The following is a 17,010-nucleotide window of genomic DNA, read 5'->3' as shown; positions in this document are numbered from 1 at the left end:
GGAAGGCTGCCAGGTTGTCCACTTATCTATAAAATGCGGTTAAGATTCAGCTCATAAACGCTATAGATGATTTTGGTGAGATGGTGGATTATTCCAGGGGTACCGCCCAAACTAGGGTACCCCACCAAGATTTCCAAGGTTACTGGATAACCGCTAAGGCTAGAGTTTTAGGCTTACACGAGCGCAGTAAACTCCTCTAACCTCCCCTAAAATATAGGGTGATATAGCAACCATCCACTATAGATGCGCCCCTCAACCCAACAAGATAACCCCCAGGGCTATAGAATATTCAACTCCTTTTCCACCTCGTAACATCCTGATTATTGATCAGCCGCACAATAGGTACCTACCTACCGCCTCGCTTGCTTTACAACTTACTATTCTCGACGTCACTATCTTCTCATTCACTATTATTGCTGGCTTATAAAAGCCAACGACGCCGACCACGGAATTCCACGGGAGCATGGGTGTCTCATATCTCCAAGCTTATCAACGCTTAAATCCGGGGCGACTCGGAGGAGTTTAGATCTTAAACAAGGGAAGATACCCAAGTCAATATGTTCCATACTCTTTCTTCTGAAGGAAGTCTAGCTTCAGCTCTGCGATTTTTACCTACCTTCCTACTACGTACTAGGTAGTGAGTAGGTAGATAGTAGAAGAAAGCTCCCACATCGTTAACGACCAAACTAAGCTTTTCGGTTAGGACAAGGGACTTTCTTAGGGATACCTAGATCTTCTTTAAAAAGGGGGGCAGATCTTTAGACTTGATCCATAACGAAAGAGACGTCCCGCTAGATAGGTAATGATCGAACTCTCTCCGGCTACATCGTAACGTAAGTTGACTTATTCCTCGTAATATTGAATACTAGGTGACTAGGGTACGTATCAACCTAATGGTTACATCGAATGGATAGCCATAGCCTCATGACTTTAAAATTGAGAGCGAGTTATCTATACATTCTCGCAATTCCTACCTTTTTTTCAAACATCGCGATCATTGTCGTTTAAAAGGAGTTAAATATTGTAATTACGCACCTTCCTATCTTAAGTCCTTTAAACCCACCTGTGCCACATCCCCTCTCCTCGTGGACCAGTACGATGCAACCAATTATAATGCGGCAATGACATGTCAGTAATGCCGCTTACATCACCCCCGTCACCCCGTCACCGTTAGAAGCGATTGATAACCAGGGGGGATAACGGTATATATTTCATCCTGTGAGCCTGATACGTATACTCAGGAGGGGGCTTTTGTGGGAACAAGGTTATAAGACAAGTCACCAACCAGCCATTGCAAATCTATGCCAACTCAGACAACAACACGATAAAGTGGGAAGAGACACCATCCATACCTGATTATAACTTACTATCAAACATCCTCCGAAGCACAATGGCTCCATCCCGAGAACAGCTCCTCAAGACTTCGAACCTCTTCCTAGAGGCATTCAATGGGTTTACGCCCGAGTCAGTTGTGAAATTTCGCAGCGCCAAGTGCAGCTGGCGGTTGCTACCCGACACACTCGAGACGCCAGCACAAAATAATGCCGAATACGCAAAGCTAATAGGCCATCTACAAGGTCTCATGCCAAAATTTCGTGTGTATATGGTCGACGGCTTTGAGCCGGCAATCGATGTAGTCACCAGGAAAGTGACGCTCCACTTGAAGTCGTACTCTGAGACGAAGGTCGGGCTGTATCAAAACGAATACGTTTGGGTTATGACCTTCAATGAGGACGGTACGGAGATAGATGAAATATTCGAATTTGCGGATAGTCTCTACACGAAGGAGTGGTTGCCCAGGTTAAAGACGGCAGCCGAGGAGTTTGCGAAGAACAAGGGTAATTGATAAGTCCGAATTAGGGGTTAGAGACGAGATTTCAGGCACAGTGAAGAGTTTCTCTTAGATGGGGTGAAAGGAAGCACATGAATGTCCATATTATGACAGGCTAGTAGATAGAACTCAATATACATAAACATATAACATATAATACGAGTTACTGCAATGAAACTTCCATATACTGGTACCTATGATTGGGGCAGAGGTGTTCCCCCTAGCCCTAGGTTAAACTTGTATTAAGTGAACACCATTGTTATTGCCTGTGAGATTCTGTTGATCTTTCATATCAAATGATGGTTTTTATCCTACAATCCCATCAAAACTACCTAGTAACTATGTCCTACAAGACATACCGAAGTCTAGTATTATGAGTTCAATTCATACTAGTGCTGGCTACACTAAAGTTCGCCTGGCACCCCCTAGGGGGTGCTGCGCTTTAATTAGCAAAAAGATCAGGTATTAGCAAAATACTTTCCATTACGAGAGATTCTCTCTTAATTGTAAGTACTTTATTAACATGGGAGTCTTGGCAAGTATTCTTATATGTAAATCGTATAGAAAGTTTTCTATAGGGGTACTTTGCTAATTACTGGTATTTTTGCTAATTAAAGCGCAGCACCCCGAAGGGGTGCCAGGCGAACTTTAGTGTAGCCAGCACTAGTAGACTTTTTACCCATAGTGTTCGACGTCTCTTTTAAGCTACGTAAAACCACGAAGTTTATGAAAGCTTTCTAGGATCCATAACTTATAGTTATACCAAGAGAAAAAGAAGTAGTTGATATTAACTTTCAGGTCATTTTGTTAGGATATACAGGGGAAGTGCTAAGGCTAGGCAGCCCCTGAGAAATGCGAAATAGAAGTCTGCCTATTAGGTAGAAGGTTTCGCCTTTGATAGTTGAGAGAAATTAGGCGACATCATTATGGCCTACCTATCCAAAAATATATGTTCATCGACACCTACTGTAGCTAGGTCCTCATCCCCCAGATGAAGAAAAAAGAAATCGTTCGACGTATCTCATTAATCGAGATGCATCGGGAATTGAGCCCGATGCGGGGGTCGAACCCGCAACCTTGAGATTAAGAGTCTCACGCTAGATGAACAGTTAGCATCGTGTGTTAAAGGATGGGTTTGATGGAAATCAACTAACCTCTACCGATTGAGCTAACCGGGCTGATTCCGGACTAACCGGGCGATGAGTTACACCACGACCAATAACAAATTTTATACCCCAGTTTTACAAAATTTTCAATGACTAATACTGTGAACCTACCTATTATAAAGAGTAAGTTCTGTTGAAGAAAGTTTCAGGTGGGAAAACGTCTTTGGTGGTGCAGATCTAAGTACCTAACCTACCTAGGAATGAACGAAAACTCCTAAAAGGTGAGCTTTTCAGGCGAGATAGGGATAGAGGTGTAATGCTTAACACAATATTAGACGAAGGAGTTTCGATAGTGTTCAATATTTGAAGATACCTGCCCGGGTGGGGAATGAAATTAAGAAATGAGAAGAGAGTATGAAGACATAAATATGCTTTCCTTTCCAGTAGTTAGAACTTAGGTATGGGCATACACTTATATATGGCAAATGCCCCCAGCAAAGAACCGCTATCACAGGATGAATTATCGTAATATTCGCTGTTAGTTACCAGGAAAGTGTTTCAACTAGGTAGGTATTGAGGGAGAAAAGAATTGGCCTACGAACATGTTATAGGATTCTAGTTAATTTAACGTTCAAGAAAAGTATTCTTACTATATCTTAAAGCGATAGCTTCTCTATGAAAATTACCTACCTACCTGTGTTAGAAAGTAAGAGATCCTAACCAAGGTCTTTTCATGGAATGAATACCTACCTAGGCATATAAAATTATATGTATTAACACCGAACCTTTGTATGAATTCTTTGGGAAGCGGAATGCACGCGTATAATATTTGGGTATTAGCAATAACTCGGTGAAAGGTTCCTGGCCCGGCAGGTCCTCTATCCTCCAAACCACTATTATAAATTAACAATACCTGGTGATATACCTAGTAGCTATCGGGGGAGGCGTATTATAGGTTCGTGGAATAATAGTAGTTAGATTTGAACACTTAGTCATCCCTAATATCTTAAGGAGGCCTTCGGCATTAGTCCATAAACATATTACAATGCCTACCTATGTACATATGTACAGCTAGTTTGCCAATGCCTCATTTCTTCTTACCATTTCCTAATAATGGTGATAATTCTTCATCATACCTTATCATGACACATATGTTTCCTCTAGGTTAAATTGGGGTAGGCGGAAGTAGATAGATATTATTCCCCTATTCCTTCCAAGCGGCAGGTAGGAGAGTGAACTTCTTCTAACAGACGATCTCTGATCTCAAAGATTACGTTAATATGTGTGGGATTCATACACCCTTAGGTACATAGTAGGCTTGTATATATCTACATTACAAGTAAGTTAGTCCTACATACCTACTTAGTTGTGATTACTTTGAATATATCAATACCGTTTGGGGTGGCAAAATAAGACTAAGGAGGGCATTTGTCCCTGTCGATCACGGGAATGGCGGCAATGCTTGGAGTCAAGGAGAGTTGTATTATTTGCATTTGTCGGGTATGCTCCTACGATTTGTAGAGGGTGGGAGTTGCCTATTGAATATCGCCACTTGTGGGTCCACAATGATGCGATGCGACACTTCACGACACCAAAGCTGTTATCAAGATAGATGAGAACGGAAAAGCAAAAACGAAGTATAAAAGCAAGGCTATTTCGATAAATTCTTCTAGAATTTACAGGCACTACGTAGGTACCTGTTTTAAATGTTTTAAGAAAAGACGTAAAACATCGCCAAGAAGGCTCATTCTTAATAGGTAGTAGGATTGAAATGTTATACGTACAGTATTTGCTGTGCTTCGCTGAATTGCCAAACACCTAGGGTCGCGAGTCCTAAAATTAAATGGATGGATTAACTACCGACCCGATCTTTTTGTTGGCAAGATTTTAAACGTAAGGATTTCCGCACTTCATCGTCGTTGGTTACATAGAGAATCCATTTGTGTGGTGAGATTATCACGAATCGGCTGATGTAAATCCGTAAGGAGATCTGTACGATAGGTGCGTCACTTAAAGCGAAACAACGTGGAGGGTTGGCGAGAGAGGTCGGATCGTTAAAATGGTGGAAATAACGTCGATTTACTCAAAGATTGAGATGCACGGGATACGATCTTTCAACGTCGTTAAATCTTGCCGCTAGGATATCCCAGAAGGGATTTATCGTGGGTATGGAGGCTTGGTGGTTGAATGGGGGTTGAATGCTGTGCATACCTACATGTTAGGTAGTACGTACATCAAAAGCCATCATACAAGATAGGATATTAGTCGGCTCCGTCATCGTGAGATTGGAATAAAATGGTCAGAAGAAAATAGAGCCGGAAGCGTGCTGGGATTTATTAATCCGGTCCAAGCTTTCCATTGATCGCGATGACCTGCAAATCTAAGATCAAGACATTCTCGCCCCCGGGGGTGAACCAATTGACGTGCTTAGGCTTGCCTTCTTTGGGTTACCCATCGTATGACTTGCTGAGGTAATGTTGACAGGGGTATAAGATTCAGGGTCCGTCCAAACTGTAAGGTTTGCTACCTTACCGCAGCCGGTCTTATTCAATTCACGCCCTCTCTCTGATAGCTGAGGTCGTACGGCTCTGTAATTGGTCAAGCCTAAGCTTTAGATCCACACCTGAAGTGCAACTCACAGGGGAAGGTCTGGCCCATACGAAGTACCAAAATAAGAATAGGACCCCTAGATCGGCAAAGGTACCATTTGTGCGATGTTAATCGTTGCTCCCGATTCTCAGAAGGTGTACTGGAGCCATCGATCGGAGACGCAACTCCCAAATCTGAGAGAGTGAAGCAGAGAGGCGATGATGGGCGGTTGAAGACCCAACCCTGGTCCCATCTACCTTCCGTAAATCTCGATGCAGAATACATACGTCCCTTCTCAAACATTTTAGATTTCTCCATATATGTATTAGCAAGAACTGCGAGGACGTACCGTAACTAAACGCGCGTTTATTCTTTTAAAACAACTATTCCTTAAACGTTAGTGAAGCTGAAGCTTTTCTTTTCTTACCACTTCCACTTTTTACTCACATTCGCACGATTTCACGATTCCCACGATCCACGATCCAACCCTAACTAAAAGTGTTCAACGAGTTAACCCGATTTCTCTGACGGAGCACGACTGCATCACCCGCATCGAACCTTCTACTATACATGATAATACTACCAGACCACATATTCTACTACCTCTTGAAAATTAAACCCTCTCCCACCTACACACCTATACACCTGCACCCGTTCCGTACCAGTCAATAATACATACACTCCATCCGCCGGGAGGCCCAATCTCCATCCACCCATCCACCCAAGCACCCAAACCGACCAACACGAACCATACCCTAACTGCCTAGTCTCTTAAGATAGAGCTAAACTAGACCAAGGGACTTTGCTGTAGGTATGACGTTGCATCGTCAACTTTTCATGAGTCCAGCCCCGTTTCGCTTACGGCAGGCCTGCACTTCAATGACATCCCGCAGACATGTTTCTACTACATTCTTCTCCCACTCCCCTAATAGTTAATATTGTCGACCCATTCGCTACAGCTAAATATGTACATGCGCCTCTGCCAGCAAGCCACGATGCGCCGTCCACCCTCCTCTTTCTAACTCCTAAGCCTAATAACATCATTTCTCCAATTCACAATATTCCAATTCAATTAATTCTGTATTTTCTTATTGCCGCAATAGCCACTAATTTGCTATGAAACCAGAATATTTTCCCCAGCGACTATGTTGTCGCTAAATTGCTTCTACCCGTTCACATGAATAATTGAAATACTACTCCCCGAAACATTACCAGTATACGAAGGTATAAGCCGGTGAGAGCATCATGTCGGACCCCAACAATGCTCCGGCCGCTTCTAGGCCTCCAACCACTACATACAAGAACCCGAGACGAACCTCGGCCGAAACTTCAATTACTCTACAAGCACACCGCTTAGCCAGAGTTACAAATGCATCTCCCCCCGTTCCTCACTCGACGCCGAGAAGAAATTCGTCCGGCGATAGTAACGAAACAAGACACAGTGCCAAGAATTGGTTTGAAGCTTCGAACAAAAATGCCATGGCCAATATGGATACCAGGGCCATGGATCTTGATCCTCCATTCTACCAGAAAGCAACTGACGACTCCAACGAAGAAGCAGCGCATTATGGAGTGTCATTACACAGCCCGGTGTACGAGTTTATCCAGAGTCGGTTACCGGATTTTCGAACTGGGGTAGATTCCTCTAACGAGGAATTCCGTTCGGTCATAGATGACCTTACTGTTGAGAACAAACGTCTGAAGGAGGAATTGAGGAAATACAAACAAATGGGGCCGGATTCATTGCGAAGAGAGAAGTTATTCGAGGTTAAGGTTCACGGCCTATCCAGCAGGAAGAAGCGGGAATTAGAGGCTGCACTACGGGACTTTACGACCGGCTTAGAGGATTCGAGTACTGGTGTCTCCCCGGGTCGCAAGAAGACCTCTAGCATGTCGAAGAATAACCATTCATCACTCTCCAAACATGCCTCTTCATCTTCGGGGACGGGATCAAACTCAAAGCCTGTTGATTCAGCGTACGCATCTATGTCAACCGGCCCACGTTCCGCTATCCCGTCGCTACTTGGTCAAGCTACGGCTACGCGACAGCGAAATGAACAGAAGATTGAGAATTATTTGCGAGATATCCCCGAGGGTCTATGGCCACGACCTATTATCATGACCGAGAAGGAGAAGAAGAAGCTCGTAGTCAAGCGGCTTGAGCACCTTTTTACAGGAAAAATGGGTGATCCAGCCGAACACGTCCAATTATCTTTAGTACCTGAGCTCATTATCGAAGACGTACAAATGGAAGGAGCCGACGACAAGGTTGTGCCTCCGGTGCCATCAACTACTACTGATACTACTCGGGAGGCCAAGATCCGACCGCGCCAACTGAGACGCAAGGAAAGTAGCTCGCGCGACAACGGTTCCTCATCAAACTCTCACTCACACTCAAATTCTCACTCGAATGGCGATCAGACCGAACCCAGGGACAATGGTAACGGTAGCGGGAGTGGTAGCGGACACGCGAGCGGTGCAGGGCGTGGTAACAACACGTCACCTCACATGGCTATGCCACCTTCGGAGCAGCGTCCGACAAGGCCACGCGATTTGGACCCTGATCGCAGACAGGTACCCTCAGAGAACATGGATTACATACGTCACCTGGGACTGGTCGCACCGGAATCGCAGGAGCAGTTCTCTGCAAGGGATGCATCGCCAGATGCGGAAGGTTGGGTATATCTCAACCTGTTGTGCAACTTAGCGCAGTTGCATATCCTGAATGTTACCCCGGCTTTTATTCGCAATGCAGTGTCGGAGAAGAGCACCAAATTCCAACTTTCACCCGACGGGCGCAAGATCCGCTGGAGAGGTGGAGACGAAGGTACAAAATTCAACAATTGCGAAAGTACGAGCAATTCTCAGCCGGACCAATCAAGCGATGACACGGACGGGTCGAAGGATCAGGACCAGAAGAAAAAGCAGAGGACTCAGGCATCCGGAAATGACGTCACCGCGCGCAAACCTTCAAAATTCGGATTAGGCGTGCAAGATTCCAATTCATCCGAGAGTTTTCACTACAAGCCGTTATTCGTCCACCAGCAAACTTCGTCTTCGGATGAACAGCCGTCGGGAGGTGACGAAACGGGTTCGTCCTATGGCCCGCCCGAGGAGAGTCACTTAGGCATGCATTCTCGTTGGGGACAGAGTGGTGTGTCGGGGGTGTCACAACGCAAGCGCCGTCGCGACGGTGCCATCATTTATTACAGTGGAGCACCTTTCTGCACAGACCTGTCGGGAGATTTTGGTGACGGGGAAGTGTCCCCCGCAACGTACGATATGACGTCATCTGGCGACCGGGGTGGCCAAAGTAACAGTCAGGGTCCAGTCAGCCTCGGCATCAGTCGTCCACAATTTAGTCGTTCTACGTCAGGATCGTCCTTACCTTTTAGACCGCTCAGTGCCCTCCCCAGTTCTCGAGACACACCGATGGATCTCGATGGATCTGATCTCCCAGATCTAACTGCGGGTGAGACCGACGATGACATAGATGCCGATTTTCCTTGGTCAGAGTTCAGCCAACGTACATCCTTGGTGAATCTCGAGGCCAGCGGCTTAGGTGGTATCTCCCCCGAAGATCATTTTGTCGTCGTCGTTGCAACACGACGACCTAAACGAGCGCGTTGTGATGAGAACAGTGTTTCAGATAACGATGACGAGGACGAAATTCCGACAAAGCGATTAAGAAACGTTGAGCACCTCAGCCAAGAAATGGTAGACTCGAAAGTTACAACGGAGTCTATCATTAACAAGTTGGCTACGATGACAACTAGTTCACCATTGCCATGTCATTCGATGGCAGATACCATAGCGCACGCGGTTCAGATAGAGTATCTCAATGACAGGATTCGTCATTTATCTCCGGTACCTCTACCACCTCCCGCGTTCTACTTCCCCGCCGGCGATTCCGATCTCGATGATGATGACGAAAGCGGTGACGATACTTCTTCGGAAAGCCTCATGAGTAGGCGAGCGATAGTTGAGGACGACCCAGGCTCAGATGTTGACTTATCTGGGAACGACGAAGAAGACGAGCATTCTGACGGCGGACAAGCCTACGATGCCAGTGGTAGCATTTCACCCAATATCATGGAAGAGCTTCTTGACGTTAGCGAATTTCAACGAGGTCGTAGCGGAAAGATTTCGGAAATCTCTAAAATGACTACCGGGAGCTCAGCAGCCACTGCCGGCGGGGCTCCCAGTGGTTACAATAGCAGTATGGAAGAAGATACTTGAGATTGTCGCAAAACCTTTCTGGTGCCCTACTTTTACTAGCATCTTACCAGGCATGCTGAGCTAAAGGCGTGTAGTCCTATGTAGTAGGTCCGCTTCCATTTACAATTATCATTGTACATATATGTACATTGGGCCGGCGCAAAAGTTTGGCGATTGCATTTTTCTGCTTCTTTTGACGATATCACTACTTACGTTTTATGGGAATTGGACGTGAAGGCGAGCGGGGAGAAGCTTAAGACTCCAACTGAATGGCATTTACGTTAGCGTTTGCAGAGGCAGCAAGAAAACGATGAGGATCTAATTCAATGGTTAAATAGGTAATAAAGCTTAGGTACCTACATTTGTTGATTTTACTGTTCTTCAGTGCAGAATAAATCTATCTAATAGATCACTCAATCATGCGTTGCCCAGTCTGACAGTGAGACTTACCACATGGATCTAGTAGCTAGAGGACAATAACAAGATAATCTAACTCCGTATACCACGCTAGCGAAACAGCTTATGGTAGAAGGAAGTGACCGGTCTCGTAGCTGAGTTTAATTAAATCCTACCTGCAGTTGTATGGCAGCTCATGCATACGGCGTATACTAGCTCCATGTACCTATCTAGTGCTATATATGTAGGCAGGTACCTAGGTACATACCTAGGTATATAAAGATCAACAAAATACTAACGATGAATTTAAGCCACTGACGGTTCGCGGATTTCGCTACGTCATCTTACCCGCTACATTCTTGAAGCGTATTCTCCAAACTGTCAGATTTCCGTCACTCACGATTCATGCATCCAAGTCAACCTCAGCTACTAGACTACAGCCTCTTTGCCGAGCCACGTTGCTCAGAGACTTCGAATTGTGAGCGACACTAAGATCTAATGCCAAGATCGCCGAAGAACTAGGCGAGGGCTGTAGGGCTGAGACCAATGTCTTTTTAGGTAAGATCAACAAATACGCAGATACGGCGTATACCTAATGGGTTTAGGGGCTACGTAAATTAGAGAAAGGACTTACCAGAAGCGAATCAGATTCCAGTAGAATCCTTCGTAAATGGGAACCCATGCATTCGAACGCTGTAGACTCAGATTCAACAATTTCAGCTCCAAGTCTCTTGCAGCCGTTGATGAGGCGGTAATGCAAAGCCGTTTCTTAGCTCAATAGCATCGCCACGATATTCCCAAGTTTCAAAGAGGATAATTTTGATATATATATGGTGTAGAATTTCCAAAATGGCGACATTCAAAATACGCATCAAGCATCTATTCTATTGGAATCTGAACTCAATCATCCTTTAACTAGGTACCCTAATATTGATGTTCACGATGGTACTTTCTAAGACTCTCACTCCGTTGCTTTTATCGCTGGCCGCCCAAGGCACCGTAGCGGCAATCATCCCTCGCGATAACAGTACGGGAATCCAGTGGGGTCCTTGCAAACTCAACACGACTCTCCCCGTGCAATGCGCCAAATTGCCCGTCCCCCTCGACTATACCGACAACTCTAGCCAGATTCTTAACCTCGACGTCATCAGGTACCCGGCTCAGAAACATCCAAAGCGTGGCAGCATCATCCTCAACTTTGGCGGTCCGGGTCAAGATGGTTTAAATAGCATGCTCGCTTATGCAGATTTGATGGGGCCGTAAGTCTACCTAGTCCCTAGAGTGCCAGTCTAGAAAGACTTTAACTAATAACCATGGTACACAGGACTACTGGAGGTTATCACGATCTCGTCAGTTGGGATCCAAGGTAAGGGATACACACCACTTAACATATCGACCGCATCGAGTTTCAGCAAGTTGACATCCAGCATAGAGGAACAGGCAGCACCCTCCGGTTCTCATGTTGGCCGGATGACACCACGGGATATTTCAACAATCTCGGTACCAAGCTAGCCGGCGAGTCAGACACGATGGTGGGGAAGCTCTGGGCACAGGGCCAGGTCATAGCAAACCAATGCTACAACCAGCTCAAAGACACCGGCGATAAAGTCGGAATGGCTTTCGCGGCTAGGGACATGATGTCCATCGTCGACGCTCTGGACGAAGGCGGCAAGCTGAATTACTGGGGTAAGTATTTCCTGTCATATTTAGAATTTAAATGGTGACGCTTAGCTAACGAATCTGTGAAGGAATCTCGGGTGGTACAGCGATGGGGGCGACCGTCGCCGCCATGTTCCCCGATCGCATCGAGAGGATCGTGCTCGATGGCGTAATGAACTCGCACCAGTACTACAACTCCTTGTACGTCCCACCCACCCCTCTCCCCTCCCCCATCCTCAAGTCCGAGGCAGGAGTAGGTAACTAACATCCCAACAGCGGCGAGCCAGAAATGGTCGCGTCCACAGACGCCACCTGGGAGGAATTCATGCGCGGATGCGTCGCGACGCCGCAGAACTGCGCTCTAGGCCGAAACAAGACCTTCGAAATGCTCGAGGCGGAAATGGCGCAGCTGTTCGAAACCTTCCGCAACAACCCGCCCGTGTACCAGGAGCTAGTCGTAGTCGAGTACTCGCTCTTCGTCGGGCAAATCTTCAACACCCTGTACCGCCCCACGGCCTGGCCCGCACTCGCCGACGCGCTCAACGACATCCTACACGGCTCGCTCGACAGCTTCGCCGCGCTCGTCCTCGCCGGCGGCATCCCCGCGCAAGACCAGGCCATCCTCGGCATCCGGTGCGGCGACAAGGGACTACGCACGGATGAACTGTCGGATCTGGAGCCGGATTTCGCTGCGTACAAGCGAACGAGCAAGTGGTTCTGGGACTGGGCTTGGGGATACTACGTCACTCCCTGCGCGCAGTGGAAGTTCCATGCTAAGGAACGGTATGCGGGCGATTTCAACGTTAAGACGAGTTTTCCGATGCTCGTTGTTGGGAACACGTGGGATCCGGTGACGCCGATTGTGTCGGCGAGGAATATGAGTGAGGGGTTTGAGGGGAGTGTGTTGTTGACGCATAATGGCCATGGTGTGAGTACTTGCCTCCCCTTTTTTAATGTTATTTGAGACCCCTTTTGGGGATTGTGGGTTTGAATGAATGAGATGCTAATTGGCGGTGGTAATGTAGCATCTTTCTTTGACGCAGCCGTCGAACTGCACGAATCAGTATATCCAGGACTACTTCCTCAAGGGCACGCTGCCTGCTCCTGGGACGGTGTGCCAGCCTAATCTTCCTTTGTTTTCTACCGCTGCCTAAGTTGCGGGGTTATGATGATGATGGGTTACGGTAATTTGGTGGGTTGTATTATATAGGTTGACGAAATGAGGTTTTTCTATGTTTCGCTATGATAGATTGTTGTTCATAGAGGGGCTCAACTTGAGCTCGACTTACATATTCATTGTATAGATAGAATAGGGTTGGAAGATACTAGATTATTAATATTAGACTTCCTGGTATTACACCTCATTTAGACTCACACCTTATCTAGACTCATTATGGAAATATACAGTATGGGCATATATTATTCCTTATCTGCCTACTAGGTACGTAGGTAGAGAGGAGCACAGAACTGTACCTACCTAACAGCTGGATGATGATATAATGTAGGGGCAGCAAGCTGGATTGTGATGGCGACATTAGAACATCGAGGGCAGTCAGTATTCCCGTCATTGCATGATGGATATTAAAATCGCATTGGCTTTTACATCGCTAAATACATCGCTAGGTAACTGTGGGAATATCGCAATTCGCATAAGGCAAAGCACCCCGCCGCCCTGTATGTCAACAAGGTCGAAAGGTGTTATCACAATCACCCTGATCAGTACGCCGTCCACCAACCTTTTTTCCTTTTTCTTCACTTAGTATAAGTAAGATCTCGGTCCCGATCCTCCCCATCATCTATATTCCCCTAATTGATCGAGTCTTCAATCTCAACGGGGGCTCGTGCAAGTTTGATAAACAACTCCATAGCCGATTTTGTATCCGTCAAAGGTTGCGCGTATTCCCACGTCATGGTTCCAGTGCCCACATTTGCCGTTAGCTCTAGGGTCTCTAACTTCTTGAGATTGGAATGGTAGGTTATGAGATCCACAGGGTCCCAGACACTCTCTCGTGAGAATCCTGGGGGCGGTGTTTTGTGCTCCGTAGATGGAAGTGGCCAATAAAGGGTTTGAATCACCGTCAAGGCGTCGTTACGGTTTGCTGCCCACTTCTGTTGGATGCTGAATGCATCAGCGAGTGTCGCAGGAGGTCTTGTTCGTAGAATGTAGTCATCCTTCCATAGTTCAGGCCATATGATGCAATGATAACCCTTCGTGCCTAGTACCAAGTCGTAAAAGCCACCCATGGTTAACCCTTTTGGAAACTCGAACTGAGCTAGGGCGACTGGCAGAGCTTGAGGAATGCTAGGAGTTCCGGTTTGTCTGACTTGCCAGCGAATCTTTCTGATTGGGGGACGACCGATCTGCATCTTCTTCCAAGAAGCGTTCGGTGCAAGCCATCGGTCATTCATAGGATGTGTCATACATAACGCGCGATTGAACATAGAAACGGTGCTGAAAGCAGTGTCCATCTCGATTAGCACCCCACATTCGAATATCGTGTTGAAGAAATTGTCGGCTCGAGACGCTAGCAATAGGTTCTTGTCTCTTGGTTGTCGGATGGGGGGTTTAGGGGTTGCTAAGAAAAATAGCTGGCGTTGGATCTTAGCCGATTTCGCAATCACTTCTTTCCATCCTCTCGAAAGTCGCTGCAACTTGAGGATGGCAGAGTTATCATCGACGTGGAGAATAATTCTCTCAATGAGCTCTGGATGTTGGAAGACCTTTCGGGAGGCAGAGCCCGATGAGGTGGTGTCAGATATTTCCGCCATGAGCATGGATGAGAATGTGATTCCGTTACACTTCAGGCAATTGATGTAAAGAGATTATAGGATATCTATCAATAACTTGTAGTGGTGAAGGGGAGAAATTGGATTTCGGTTCATGAAAGAGGAAGATGTGAGTTGTAGTTTGCAAATCCCCTCGACCCTAAGTGGATTCCAAGTCTACAGACTACTAGAATTGCATCTTACCTGATCCGTGATACAATATCCAGTATAGGAAATAGCGCTTTCATTTGATTGAAATCAGCTCTTGGGTACCAGGGAGTTATTACCTAGGGTGAGGAATAGTCAGGGCAAGCTAGCTAATGGATCGAAGGTATGGGGTTGTTCCCGTTGAACTAGCATACCATCCCATCTCCTATGAGATGACTGCCATTGGCCTATTTAGTATTAGAGTTAATATTTTAAGGATGAAATACTTGTGAGCAACCATCACCAATGCCGGGTCCGTTCCGCATTTGTGGGGACGCGGAGCCGAGTGGGGCGGTCACACGGAGACTAAGAAAACTTTAAATATCAGGTACAACCTCCAAAGTACCTAGTAACCAAGCGGAGGGGTCTCTATTAGTTCACAGGAAGAAAGATTCGCAAATTTCATCTCTATCTGTAGAGCATTCATTTATCACTAGTGAGTCCAATTGTGAATTCTATGGATTACACCAAGGTCGAATCCTTGTTCCGTTTCTCATGACCTAGAGAGCCACTTTTGAAGGCGTTGGCTAATATGGCAAGATACAAAAGGTGAACGATTCATTTACGTATATTAGATATGTTGACATACCAATTAACAATTTACTAACTGAGAATAAATATAATGATAATTCACCATTCAATTTCAGCGAAATACAGTTGTGGAACGATAAGATCTCACTTTCCTGAAAGATATTGTTGAAGCAGCCGCTTAACTAATATTAACGATAGGAATGTAGGTACTTTGAAGAGTAACCGGCTGTTATAACTTAAACAATTTTATAATTCAACAACATTTGGACCCATATTCTTATGGATATGAATTTTGTACCTGACTGGAGAAAGAGCGTAATTAAATATAACAGTTGATACAAACTAAAGTGCTTCTAGTTCAGTGATGTCCAACTCCTATCTTAGTGCGCTGCATCCTCAATGGTATGGTAGGTGTCATCCTTAACGAAAATTAGTATTTATTTCATACCCAAAGTTGGGTAGTTAACACTTCTAGGTATACATACGGCGTCGTCGCCCCTGACTTTATAATGTGGCGTTAAAGGGCGATCTATGTAACCCTAATGCTCAGGTTAGAGATGGCTACCGCGATAAATGTAAGGGGTAAACATGCAGCATTATCACCCCGCGCCACAATGGAGCCGATATCTACTTCTAAGTCAATATATTTGCTTCGGAGTTGCTTAAAATAAAGCTTACCAGCAGGTGCTAGTGGTGCTGAGAGCCCCTGAGTCACCAATGTGGCCCAGAATGCGAGGATGATTGAGGTCTTCATCATGAATACCTATGTTTGAATTGTTTACCTAGCTTTGCTAAGAGCAATAATATAAATGTAGTATTTTTTTGGTTGCTTACCTAGGTATCAAACTAGAAATCCAGTCTTTGAAGCAGCCGTAGCTATGGGTACTTATAGTAGCTTAACTCAGACCTAACCCTCCCTTCTTTACAAAATTTGTCGTCTCACCTAGATCATAGCATTGCCAATTTAATCTGCCAAATCTATCTTTTGATCACGGCTCTCATCCGAAGCACATGTGCCGATATCCGCAGTGATCCTAGGTAAGATATGTTATGTTAGCAAATCATGGTCATGGAAATCTTACTTCGAGGTAGCTGCAACAGAGTGTCTTAGATTTAACGCAGTGACAACCAACTAGGATAAGATTACTTGTTGTACTATGATAGGTTTATGATGTTACACATTAGTGATCTGATGGTAACATCCATGGATACCATACATGAAGCTTGTGTTAATCCATAGTCCATTGTATTCCACATACTTATTCCATAATTCTGTAGGCTAGTCAAGCTAACTTGGCCTGAGCAAAAAGCTTGACATTTAGTGATAGGTACCTAGGTATTTTATCTCTAATATTTTATACGATAGGGCTGTTTCCAAGAAGCTTACATACGCACCTACACAAAGGTTCTATAGTGGCATCTTTGTTGATAGACATAATTGTGCTAAATTTATCGCGATATGTATCATATTATCATTCATAAGTACCTAGGTAGGTATGTCAACGACTAAACTTAGGTACCTAAATAAGATGCTCCTTGTTAGCGACCTACTAGGTATCAATGGCAAATCGACTCCTGTCTAAGACATCCCCTACCCGAAACATAGATCCTATATGCCTACTAGGTATCTAGGGACCCCGTAGCTCCTATAGCCTGGGGAAAGGACGGAAGTTTGACTGTACTACGTTGTTGGATCCACCATCTTTA

The 17,010-nt window shown here is 45.4% G+C and overlaps 4 protein-coding genes and 1 pseudogene across 5 annotated transcripts; 3 read left to right on the top strand and 2 right to left on the bottom strand.

Annotated features, from left to right (window-relative positions):
• Positions 1-1,390: 1,390 nt before the first annotated feature.
• GGS22DRAFT_186807 (uncharacterized protein) lies at positions 1,391-1,846 on the top strand (the record flags this gene model as incomplete). Its single annotated transcript, XM_047964505.1, has 1 exon — positions 1,391-1,846. One exon carries the CDS (start codon positions 1,391-1,393, stop codon positions 1,844-1,846), a length of 456 nt encoding a protein of 151 aa, XP_047820568.1.
• A 1,033-nt stretch (positions 1,847-2,879) lies between these two features.
• On the bottom strand, positions 2,880-3,009 carry GGS22DRAFT_t41 (annotated as a pseudogene). The gene has a single exon. The product of its transcript is annotated as a tRNA-OTHER (tRNA).
• A 3,410-nt stretch (positions 3,010-6,419) lies between these two features.
• On the top strand, positions 6,420-10,156 carry GGS22DRAFT_158569 (frequency clock protein). The gene has a single exon (XM_047960660.1). It carries the CDS (start codon positions 6,772-6,774, stop codon positions 9,763-9,765), a length of 2,994 nt encoding a protein of 997 aa, XP_047820567.1. The 5' UTR covers positions 6,420-6,771; the 3' UTR covers positions 9,766-10,156.
• A 664-nt stretch (positions 10,157-10,820) lies between these two features.
• GGS22DRAFT_158568 (TAP-like protein-domain-containing protein) lies at positions 10,821-13,125 on the top strand. The gene is made up of 6 exons (XM_047960659.1): positions 10,821-11,399; positions 11,465-11,506; positions 11,573-11,826; positions 11,889-12,000; positions 12,076-12,727; positions 12,825-13,125. Exons 1-6 carry the CDS (start codon positions 11,074-11,076, stop codon positions 12,951-12,953), a joined length of 1,515 nt encoding a protein of 504 aa, XP_047820566.1. The 5' UTR covers positions 10,821-11,073; the 3' UTR covers positions 12,954-13,125.
• A 480-nt stretch (positions 13,126-13,605) lies between these two features.
• On the bottom strand, positions 13,606-14,568 carry GGS22DRAFT_186804 (uncharacterized protein; the record flags this gene model as incomplete). The annotated part of the gene is made up of 1 exon (XM_047964504.1): positions 13,606-14,568. The coding sequence occupies one exon, from the start codon at positions 14,566-14,568 to the stop codon at positions 13,606-13,608; it is 963 nt and encodes a 320-aa protein (XP_047820565.1).
• Between the last annotated feature and the right edge of the window lie 2,442 nt (positions 14,569-17,010).

This window comes from Annulohypoxylon maeteangense (genome assembly GCF_022496945.1).
Source record: "Annulohypoxylon maeteangense strain CBS 123835 unplaced genomic scaffold GGS22scaffold_5, whole genome shotgun sequence".
In the NCBI taxonomy this organism is placed as follows: domain Eukaryota; kingdom Fungi; phylum Ascomycota; class Sordariomycetes; order Xylariales; family Hypoxylaceae; genus Annulohypoxylon; species Annulohypoxylon maeteangense.
This window is presented reverse-complemented; position numbering and strand designations above follow the sequence as displayed.